The following is an 11,394-nucleotide window of genomic DNA, read 5'->3' as shown; positions in this document are numbered from 1 at the left end:
AGGTGCCAATAAATTGCTTCCATGCGCCGGTACCGACGAAGTTAATGTCCCCCTCTCCATCCCCACCCGCGTAACGAACCCAAACTGTAGCTCAAAAAACAGCTCTGTGCACAAAATGGAACACCAAAGACCCCCTGACAAGTGGGTCTCCGTCGTCTACAGTCTGAGATTTACTCAATGGCGCGACTGTGAAACGAAGCCTTGTAAGCTCTGGTCTATTTAAGCACCCACTGAGCTTCAGCTCACCGCCACTGCCATCCAGTTTCAGAGTGCGCAACCTAGCACGAAACCTCCCAGAAGAAATGAGGCTTCGTCATGGAGCACCAGTTGCTCTGTCCGTGCTCGTGCTGCTGTGCGTCCATGGAGGACAAGAAGCGGAGGCTGCGGGAGGCGGGTTCGTGAGGGCGCAGGGCACCCGCTTCGTCATCAACGGCAGCCCCTACTACGCCAACGGCTTCAACGCCTACTGGCTCATGACCATGGCCGCCGACCCCGCGCAGAGGGGCAAGGTCACCTCCGCGCTCAGCCAGGCCGCGGCCCGCGGCCTCTCCGTCGCCAGAACCTGGGCCTTCAGCGACGGCGGCAGCAATGCGCTGCAGTACGCCCCCGGCAGCTACAACGAGAACACCTTCAAGGTCCTTGCCGGCATTTTGCTAAACTTTTCTCTTCGTAACTTGTACTTTCTGAAACATTCGGTTTATTGGATCATTTGGTTCCTTTCCTTCAGCTGCTATATAATTCGCCTATGATTCTGTTTCCCTGAGAGGATTTTTGTTTGTTGTTGCTGTTGTTGTTTGTGCGTGCAGGGGTTGGATTTTGTGCTGTCTGAGGCTAGGAAGAATGGGATTAAGGTGATACTGAGCCTTGTGAACAACTACGACACTTTTGGAGGGAAGAAGCAGTATGTAGAGTGGGCAAGAGGGCGGGGGCAGGCCGTCGGATCTGAAGATGACTTCTTCACCAACTCTCTTGTCAAGGGCTTCTACAAGAACCATGTCAAGGTACTATAAACAAGAACAAATCTTGAGTAATTTGCAACGTTTTCTTGCAAGATTTTACCATCTTTATTTAACCATTATTTGGTCCTTTCTCGATGAAGTAAAGATGCTTGGTTTTCTTCTTATTATTACGTGGAAGAAATTACAAGATTTTGTGGAGTATAGTTGGCAATCCTTGTTCTTGCTTTTGCTTTTGCTTTTGCTTTGTGGTGTAGGAGTATTACTTTTTAGAAAACATAACCGTGAAACCCTTCCAGGGGATAAATATTCACCATTGACAAGTACCACCAAGGTCAAAATAACGTAGAGTAACTACTTAACTGTTTTGCTCTGCTCAGTACGTAGTATGTCTACACCGGGGCACCGAGAGTGTCAGTATTCCGACGATTTTTTTTAATTTTAATTCGTGGGAATACTGTTAGATGGATGCTTCTGGACACCAGACGACTAGTCAAACACCACTCGGCTGGGCCGTGCTCCTACTGTCTCTCACTGCGACATGATGATACCTCTCTGAATCTCTTTATTGGCACTCCCGGCACGCTCGTGACAACTTTACTTTTGCATCATGGAAGACGGTGCTGACGAGGGTGAACACGGTGACCGGGGTGGCGTACAAGAACGACCCGACGATCCTGGCGTGGGAGCTGATGAACGAGCCCCGGTGCCAGTCCGACCTCTCCGGGCGGACCATCCAGTCGTGGATCAGGGAGATGGCGGCGCACGTCAAGTCCATCGACGGCAACCACATGCTGGAGGCCGGCCTGGAGGGCTTCTACGGCGCGTCCTCGTCCCGGGCCGCCTCCGTGAACCCGGCCGGGCGCCAGGTGGGCACCGATTTCATCGCCAACAACCAGGTCCCCGGCATCGACTTCGCCACCGTGCACTCGTACCCGGACCAGTGGCTGTCGAGCTCCGACGACCAGGCGCAGCGGAGCTTCCTGGGCAGGTGGCTGGACGCGCACATCGCGGACGCGCAGGGGACGCTGCGCAAGCCGCTGCTGATCGCCGAGTTCGGCAAGTCGCAGAGGGACCCCGGGTTCAGCAGCGCCCAGCGGGACGCGCAGTTCGGCATGGTCTACGCCAAGATCTACGAGTCAGCGCGGAGGGGCGGCCCCACGGTGGGCGGGCTCTTCTGGCAGCTCATGGCCGACGGCATGGACTCCTACGGGGACGGCTACCAGGTCATCTTCGCGGAGGCGCCGGCGTCCACCACCGGCGTCATCACGGCGGAGAGCCGCAAGCTCAAGATGCTCGGCAAGGCGTTCGCGCGGGCCGAGCGCGCCAAGCGGGACGCGGGCGGGAAGGTCACCGGTGGCAATTAGAGAAGACCACCGACCACGACTACAACAAAGGATAAGAATGCGTGCTTTCTTTCGTGTGTGAGTGAGTCAAGTTCTCCTCGAGATGATTCAAGATTATTCATCCGGGAGAGAAGGAGTAATATTTGTCATCCTTCTTGCTACCTTCCTTGGGAAGAGGACATGTTTTCTTCAGTGTTTTTGTGGATCACGAGATAGCCAAATGTGGACTGATCATCATGGCTTCGGAAGAAGCAGCCGGTGATTAGAACCTTGATCATACTGGCTTTTAGTTTTTATCCATCTTGATCTTAGTGAAAATCACTTGCGAAATACTGGAAGCCGGTGACTAATGAGTATGAAAGCCTGCCTCATTATATTGGACAAATCATAACAGACAGGTTTATTATTATCTCGGATCATACGAGCATTATTAAGCATGTAACATATGCACACACATGCTTTGCATGCCCAAGACCAAACCGACCTGAAGATTAGACAGCTCTGCGGCTCATCCGCCCACCACGGGGGAACCCTATGCCGCCTTCGCGAACCCAATCTTCATGTTGCCATAGTCGTAGACGGTATGGTAGGCTCCCATGAATATATCGCCCAGGATCCTAGGACAGCAAGTTCTCACTGTCAGAGTCGTGGACAGCAGTTTCGTGGAGCATTTACTTTCAGTATTTCAAGGGTGTTTAGCACTCCAACGGCTGCAGATAAATCTCACAGATGAAGAAACCTTAATTACTAATAACCCGTTTGTGTTATGAGAGTTCAATAGTACTCCCTCCATAAACTAATATAAAAGTGTTTAGATCACTATTTTAGTAATCTAAACGCTCTTATATTAGTTTACGTAGGGAGTACTACACTAAGATGGGGTCAACGTGGATAAAAGCAAGAGGCTCTGAGAATATAAGGGGTGCATAATTTTACCAGAGAGGGCCACGGGGACGAGGAATGTCCATGGCCGTGAATCCGCTGATGCACTGGGTAGCATCCCCCTCACCGATCTTCAGGATATACTAACAACGGAAATCAAAAGTGAAACAAATTCAGTTTACTGCAAATAAAAACAGAATATACAAATCTGAACGTATGACAACCACTTGCATAGAGCACTCAGAATTTTGACTAAGAAAGTAAGTAGTACGTAATAGCTGTAGCAGTCCCCTATATGTAACCTTCGCCACCAGTTTGTGCACTATGGTCTCCACAGGTTGTTGTTTCCTTTCCGGTCGTACTAATTTAGTTGCAGTTACCAAACATAAAACTGAATGACCAGTCTTAACTATGACTCTATGAGTGGAGTAATAAGCCTTGTGTGTCTCTTAAACTTTCATGTACAAGCAAAAAAAATTTAATCAAAATCATGCTTAGCTTCATACATCAGTGTCAGTACGCCTGTGTGAAACCCTAAGAGAACTCGTCTACATTTATTTTTTGAAAATGAAAAAGACCCTAGCAAGAGAACTGATCTACTGAAACTTACATGCCTCTGTGTCTAATATGTTCTTTCCAAGAGTATTAATTTCGAAAAGTATAGGACCAAGTCTACAACATGGATGAAAGGACTGAATAATCTTCATCTCGAATGTTTTAAAAAAATGACAGTATTTGCTAAAATTCTAAACATGATAGCTAATGTGGATGTAGTTCCACACAGAAAATGCGCAATGTAATAACCATAGAAAAGCAGTACTTGCTCTGGTGTCAGCACAAACTGTTTGCCCCCGATGGAGAAAGCGATGTCAGGCATGGATGCAAGTCTGCCGCAGTCCACAGATGATTCTCCCATAGGGCTAGGAATACGGTCACATAGCTGCAAAGTTGAATCAGTTTGCCAAAGTTTGTAAAACTGTGTTACGATGTGATTCTCTCACTGGTGTTACAAGATATACTAGGAAACATGCCTGATTAATGTACTTAAAAATAAGATCCTGAGTTTGATTCTTTGCAAGTTGGTTCGTCATCCATACAACAGCCATCTCACAAGCATGGCACATGACATCATTTGATCTCCCACCTTCATGATCTAGCACACTTCGAATACCAGCCCTGCCATCACATTACATGCGGAGACAATGTATATAATATGAAAGGTACATCAATAAAACAATGTGAAAAGTAAAAAGGACGTGAAACCGACTTCATGCACTTAAGCTATGTTTCTTAAGTGCCGGTTAGGGAAAAAATTGGTGAAGTTTTGGTAATCAAAACTGTAGCAAAAGAATTGGGTCCAATTTGAGAACCCACGGTAAAAATAATTTTCTAACACAAAAGTGCCATGCAGACATAAACTCGGCTCTGCATTGTTGGTTCTAATCCTGACGCCGAATCTCATATCCCCAATGGAGGCTTTTTTTTTTTGAGAATGACTTTTTTTTGAAGTGCCAGATTTTGAATTTGGCCAAAAAAAATCCATAAATTTAATACTCTGGTACTTGCATTGGCATCATCCATAATCAAGTGACCACTAATTTGCAGCTAATTGCAAGTGTAAATGCTAAGTCTATACATCGACATGAAAGGTGCAACATTTTTTGATCTAATCAGTCCAAACCATCTAGAAGATTGATCAAATGGATGAGAAAATAAGTGGGGACCTTGTACTTTGTAATTACTCACACACTAATTACTCTCTTATTTGCACAAGTATTCTTTTAATTTTATCAAATAATTTTCCTTTACTACTCGATGTTTCAGTCCCATCTTTTTCTGGTTCAGTTTACAACTTGTGTTATTGTGCACGGTGCTCTCTAGATCCCTTCTCTCGGCTATGTATGACAATATATATAATTCATGTGATAGACACACCTCCTCTCAGTTACATATGTCAGTATATATTTAGCTGCATATATATTTGTGTAAGATGTGCATGAGTGTGAAAAGTACAAGAGTTCCCAACTCTTACCTTACACCTTGTGTTCCATCTGGAGTACATAGACCGACTAAAGAGCATATTTTTGATGGATCCATCTGCATCATAGACCCGAAAACAATATATTTATAATCCTAACATAGGACTAATCAAACAAAAAAGGTTCCTCTGAAAATGTTCGAACCTCCTTTAACAGCAGATCTAGGATCCGTTGCCCATACTGAGAAACAACGGCCTTGCACTCTTGGCTGACTACCCCAGGTGCACCGATCTTTTCATTTATTTGAGTAATTATCGCCTGCATATTTCAATGTTGAATCACTAGGTTTAATACACATAATGATTAATCTAAAAATGGAATATGCACCCACCAGAGTAGAAACTATAAAGCATAGATAAGGATATGCACATATCATGCTTTAAATGGTCTACCAGGTTCTATTTCACTGATCTTCACATTCTGTAATGTACCTATTGATCCACACATGCTTTTAGAAGTTTTTAGTTACTAAATTTATTTGTAATAGTTCAAGAGCATCATGCAATTTTTTTTATGTCGTAGTGCTTGCCCTTCAGGTGTAATTACCATAATTTAATCAAAATAGAGTCTATAAATATAATTTATCAAAGCATACACCTTGTTACAATGCATATTTCCTCTGCTAAAAGGTAAAACTCGAACCGAAAGCTTATGTTAAGGAATAACTCCTTTAGGTTGCTACAAATGTTTATTGTGCTGACTTGATATTGTGAAGCCATTTTCCTTGTTTATGGAGATTAAGATAAACAGAGGTCACAGCCATACCGTGGGACCAGAAAGCAATGAAGTTCCAGAATCTGCTATAGCTGCACAGCGAGACGCACATAATCCTAGTACATAGAGAGTATAAGAAAAATATTATAAACACTTTGTTATATACATGTACATTGGGCATGCGTACTTTTTTTATAGGTCAGAGGTTACTACCTGTGGAATTTCCTCCAATCAAGACATCACCCATATCAAACTGCAAAAAGCAAGTCAAAATTTATCAGCACAAATCAGTTACCACCTTTTGAATTTTAAAATTACTCAACTAAGTGAAAGAGATCCACCTGCCAGTATCCCTTCCTAGTAACAGGGACATATGTATGATCTCCGTTATGATGATTAGGATCAATTCCTCCAAACACAATTTCTCCCCCTTGCCCTTCACCGGCATGTCTGTTCAACCACAATGAGAAAATAGGGCTACTAACTAGGCCTTGGCTAACCATGTTATACCTACAGGTTTTGTTGTGATGTTAGGGATAACGAATATGGTCTACATTTTAAGTAAGATATGCCAATAAATCAGAATAACCCTGAGTGCGGTACGTGCATCTTAATAATACACCATAAATTTTGCATAAAGTAAAATACTCACATCTACTGGTGACATCACCACCAAATATGTACAAGATATTTAGATGGAGAGACTTGCTCACCAGACAGGTACAACATCACCTTTCGAGATTTCTTTAAACCCAAGACCAAAAATGCCATCAAATTTTGCAACCATAAAAGTAATACTTGGTTCCCTGGTAGCTTCAATAAAATCCTAACATGGTAACATAATGAAATTAGTATACTCTAAAATGGGATGCACAGGATCAGATAGCATAAAATAAGTGTGCAATTCAGATGCAGGCATAAACCTGATTTTTCACAACTACATCACCAACTTGCACATTGTCCTGGCTAACATAGCCAGAAATTGCACCAGTTCCATACTGAATTGCAACTATTTTTCCTGCCAAGAGGGGGAATAGAAATTACATTCTCGAATTAAACATAATTTGCCTGCTTGCTACAAGTTAATGTAAAAAAAAGCCTAATGCCCAATTGGCTAAAAAGATCCTAATATAAGAAACATGCACGGAAAGTGTGTTAGAGCATCTCCAAAGGATTACAAAAAAAAAACTCTCCCAATAAATGGCTATTGGGGCTCTCCCAATAAATTTCCGGAGGGTTTCCAGGTGGAGTATTTTTTCAGAGCCCCAATAAAAGTTTTATGCCTAACTGTGACCATTAATTCTATATGCCTAAATTTGACCATTAATTTTATCAATAAAAAGTGAGTTATATGCCACAAAAATTATGTCATTGGATGCACATTTGAAAGAACTTTCCGATGATATACTTTTGATAACATATAATCTATATTTTGCTGACCAAAATTATAAATCAAAGTTTGACACGAAAGTGGCCTTGTATACAGAAATGGAGGGGGTATTATTATCTTATTATTAATATTGTTGTTGCTGCTGCTATGATGGTAGTTGGTAGTACTTATTTATTTCTCTATTAGCAGACTGTACAAAAGAGGAAAGCTATAACTTTTGATGCAAACAGTAGCTAAATCAATGGCTACTACTAAACTCTTTCATGTTATTAGTTTATAATTTCTCCATTCTATCACAGGTGTGAATAATGAATAATGTATTGACTAAGCTGGCTAAACGTTGAAAGAGTACAATATAAAGCAGTCTCAATATCACCCTAGCAATGAAATAATCCAGCCAAACAAGAAATATGTACCAGTGATAATTATTTTGGCTTAACACCCTATCAATACTTGAACACATAATTTGTATTTTTGACTAGCTTGTGCAAAAACGCTGGTGGCCTTTAAAAACATAAAGATTGATAAGAAGTTGAAAGTAAATTTTGTCTCATGTTTAAAAAAAAGAAAATTTGGTCTCTCTGATGTGTAGCTAAAATCTGAATAACTTAGAATAAAAAATTCAGATATTAGATAAAGTTTTATTTTATTTCAAAAAGTAAGACTATATTCACTCCGAGGCTCTTCTTCCTGGTGTACATCCCATATTCCCTTTAAAGCCAGCTTCAAAAAATTCAACAAAGTGGCTACTAATGGGCTCACCACGGTTGCTAACCATGCCGTCCGGCCATCTCAAACGACTTTCATGCAAGGTAGAAATATACTCGATGGAATTGTAATCCTACATGAGACCATTCACGAGATGCACCGAAAAAACATTAGTTGAGTAGTTTTCAAGATTGACTTCAGAAAGGCCTATGACTAGGTCAAATAATCATTCCTTCAACATGCCCTAATAATGAAAGGATTCTTCAATAATTGGCGATAGTGGATCCAAAATTTTGTTACTGGAGGCAGTGTGGCTGTCAAAGTCAATAATGACGTAGGCCATTACTTTCAGACGAAAAGACTACAACAAGGTGATTCCATGTCTCCAATTTTATTTAACATCGTTGATGATATGTTGGCTATTCTAATTGATTGTGTCAAGCAGGATGGTCAAACTGCAGGAGTAGTACCACACCTTGTGGATGGTGGCCTCTCTATTTTATAATATGTCGATGATACAATTCCTTTTATGGTACATGACCTGGATAAGGCTCGAAATCTAAAAATATTGCTTTTAGCATTTGAGCAAATGTTGGGCCTTAAAATTAACTTCCATAAAAATGAATTATTTTGCTTTGGAGAAGCCGGTGAGGTGGCGGCTGAGTATGATGACATGTTTGGTTGTGCGCAAGGCCAATTTCTGATTAAATATTTAGGAATACTGATTCATTATCGACGTCTCACTAATGCGGAGTGGAAACATGTAGAGAAGCACTTAGAGAAACGGTTGAGCAGTTAGAAAGACAAGTTGCTCTCTGTTGAAGGACGACTGGTCTTGATCAACTCTGTCATCATAAATATGGTTCTCTATATGCTTTTTGTCCAACTCCCGAAATGAACTTGCTGATTATTTCGAATCCAGATTCTTTTGGCAAGGGACAGTGAAAATAAAAGGTCCAAACAGGCCAAATAAAAGTGTGGTTTGTAGACCGAAAGACCAAGGTGGGCTTGACATTCATCCCCTACGGGTCAAGAATGACGACTTACTAAGTAAATGGTTGTTCAAACTACTTATTGAGGATGAAGTTTGGCAAACCCTGCTACGCAGTAAGTATGTAGGGAAAAATGACGTGTTCCGGGCCTATTGAAAACCTGGTGACTCACACTTTTTGGGTTGGTTTAATGATGACGAAGAAACATCTTTTTTTCTTTGGATTCTTCGTAATAAAAGCCGAGCCAGAGATTCGTTTCTGCGAGGACAACTGGTCAAAAAATGCCAGCCTTCGAGAAAAATATCCATCTTTGTACCACATTGTGCGTGATAAGAATGATACTCTTGCGCATGTGCTCAATTCATTTCCGCTGAATATTTCTTTCAGGCAGGATTTGATTAGCCCCCCGTCTTATGTCATAGCAAAATATGTTAGGAATCGATTAACCTAACACAAGGATGTGCCGTTTTTCACTGAAACCTCACTACATATGTGCTCTTCATAGTCAACTCTATGCACTACGTGTTCACGCATTCAGTGGTCCCAGTGGATAATAACAAGAAAATTTGGATATCAAAGATTTTATTAAAAGTTAAATCTTTATGTGGTATCTTTGGAGTGGAGTTGTGCTAACTAAAGACAATCTCGCTCGACGCAACTGGCAAGGAAGCAAGAAATGTAACTTTTGCACTCACACCAAGACAATCAAACATCACTTTTTCCAATGCAAGTTTGTCCGTTCCACGTGACCAGTCATCCAAATAGCATCCAATTTGGATCCGTCCACAAGTGTTGCCAATATTTTGATCATTGGTTGGACGAAATTTTAGATAGGTTCAGAACCATAATAAGGGTGGGAGAATATGCCTTATTATGGGCACTTTGGCTATACAGAAATGATTTGATTTTCGGAGGCAACAACACATGTCCTTTGCGGTTTATTTTCTGTTTTACACACTCGCTTCATGCGTGGTCTATGCTACACTGGACGGAGCACCAACCGTTGTTCAAGATGGTGTATGCGGTTGGAACGGGTGGCCAAGGAGGTCTTTACCCAACATGGGTGGTAGTATAATCTTCAGATTGGTCCACCACCTCCTTCAACATAGGCATAGTATCCGTTGTATATAACTATACTGCTGATCAGTGTAGGAGCTTGCACAAAATGGTTGGGCGGGCCAGGCTGTTAAGATTGCTACTAGCTGGTATTTGTGACCCATGGGCTGGCTATAATAAGAGGATCTCCAGAGCTGGGTGAGCCATGACCCATTTGGCCTTGCCTAACCTCTGCGAGTGCTGTTGATATATCACATTTTTTATCTTCTTCTGTCAGTTTGTTAGTGTTTGCATCTTATTTATGCAGAGATGGAGTGTTGTTCATCATGCTTTATATCCGCTTGATACTATATTTTGTGTTAACAAAAATGCTCTTTATCGAAAAATCAACAAAAACAAAATACTGTGGAGCTTGAGAAGAGATTACGATAGGAAGGGCCAAGGCACAAACCATTCTTCTTGTACGTGCTGGACCGCTTGGCCTTGTAGCTCGCATGGAAGTAGCATGCAATCTGCAGCATAAATCACAAAACGCGCACTCCAGATTAGTTAGTATGATAAACCAAACTGTGTAGAACCCTGAATCACGGCAGCCAACACGGGCGGGGCGCACCGAGAGGAAGCACTTGGAGGAGGGCACCCAGAGGTTGGAGCTGCCTGTGTCGAAGATGACGGTGAAGTTCTGCGGCGGCGTTCCGATGCCGATCTCGCCGTGGTACTGAGCGTTGTGGTAGTTCTTCAGTGCCACGACGTGGCCCTTTGCCTCGGCGTCATCTCCGGTGAGGCGGCCAGCGACGAGGACGACGCCGTTCTCGTCGACTGGTCGCTTCTTCAGCGCGATGCGGACAAGGCCCTCCGCGGGCGTGGCGAGGAGGGCATGGAGGAGCACGTTGGAGAGGAGGAGGAGGTGGAACACGAGGCGGCCAGTTCCCATGGTTGCGCCGCGAGCTGCAAATTACAGAGAGAGAGAGAATACCGATGAAGTGAGACCGGAAAAGGAGCAGACCACTCTGGGGCGGGGGGTGTCAATTTATGAACTTGATTGGTGTGGCTATATGATCACCCAATATGTCGCAAATTCTGCGTGATCGATTGAAAAAGCTGATCCAGGAAGATACTGGACCACGGTTGTGTTCACGCAACAAAAAGGTTTTGCAGCTTGTACCATTCCCACAAAAAAGACAGAATTTTGCTTGTGCGTGCAGTGTACTAGTGTCTACCGCACGGTTCACAAATCTCACAAAGCACGAGCAGAAACTCTCTTGTCATGTTTGCAAAAGGGGAAAGTTCCAAGAACAAAAATCTCCCTCT

At 42.8% G+C, this 11,394-nt stretch overlaps 2 protein-coding genes across 2 annotated transcripts; one reads left to right on the top strand and one right to left on the bottom strand.

Moving 5' to 3' along the window:
* Positions 1–236: 236 nt before the first annotated feature.
* LOC125544299 (mannan endo-1,4-beta-mannosidase 1) lies at positions 237–2,579 on the top strand. The gene is made up of 3 exons (XM_048707926.1): positions 237–635; positions 807–1,001; positions 1,574–2,579. Exons 1-3 carry the CDS (start codon positions 303–305, stop codon positions 2,321–2,323), a joined length of 1,278 nt encoding a protein of 425 aa, XP_048563883.1. The 5' UTR covers positions 237–302; the 3' UTR covers positions 2,324–2,579.
* Positions 2,580–2,652: 73 nt separating this feature from the next.
* Positions 2,653–11,137, bottom strand: LOC125544298 (aspartic proteinase oryzasin-1-like). Its single transcript, XM_048707925.1, has 13 exons — positions 10,697–11,137; positions 10,535–10,595; positions 6,861–6,955; positions 6,651–6,763; positions 6,279–6,447; positions 6,151–6,190; positions 5,989–6,053; positions 5,368–5,481; positions 5,217–5,281; positions 4,216–4,360; positions 4,005–4,124; positions 3,239–3,327; positions 2,653–2,919 (listed from the first exon to the last, which is right to left on the bottom strand). The coding sequence occupies exons 1-13, from the start codon at positions 11,015–11,017 to the stop codon at positions 2,835–2,837; spliced, it is 1,482 nt and encodes a 493-aa protein (XP_048563882.1). The 5' UTR covers positions 11,018–11,137; the 3' UTR covers positions 2,653–2,834.
* Between the last annotated feature and the right edge of the window lie 257 nt (positions 11,138–11,394).

This window comes from Triticum urartu, chromosome 3 (assembly GCF_003073215.2).
Source record: "Triticum urartu cultivar G1812 chromosome 3, Tu2.1, whole genome shotgun sequence".
Classification (NCBI taxonomy): Eukaryota; Viridiplantae; Streptophyta; class Magnoliopsida; order Poales; family Poaceae; genus Triticum; species Triticum urartu.
Note: the sequence above shows the minus strand (reverse complement) of the source record. Positions and strands in the feature narration are given on the sequence as shown.

Coding starts and splice junctions, on each gene's coding strand:
- LOC125544299 (XM_048707926.1), top strand. CDS start 303: ATGAGGCTTCGTCATGGAGCACCAGTTGCTCTGTCCGTGCTCGTGCTG. Junction 636..806: donor ACAACGAGAACACCTTCAAG/GTCCTTGCCGGC, acceptor TTGTGCGTGCAG/GGGTTGGATTTTGTGCTGTC. Junction 1,002..1,573: donor TCTACAAGAACCATGTCAAG/GTACTATAAACA, acceptor GCATCATGGAAG/ACGGTGCTGACGAGGGTGAA.
- LOC125544298 (XM_048707925.1), bottom strand. CDS start 11,017: ATGGGAACTGGCCGCCTCGTGTTCCACCTCCTCCTCCTCTCCAACGTG. Junction 5,482..5,988: donor CATTGCTTTCTGGTCCCACG/GTATGGCTGTGA, acceptor TGAAATATGCAG/GCGATAATTACTCAAATAAA. Junction 4,125..4,215: donor TTTTTAAGTACATTAATCAG/GCATGTTTCCTA, acceptor TCAACTTTGCAG/CTATGTGACCGTATTCCTAG.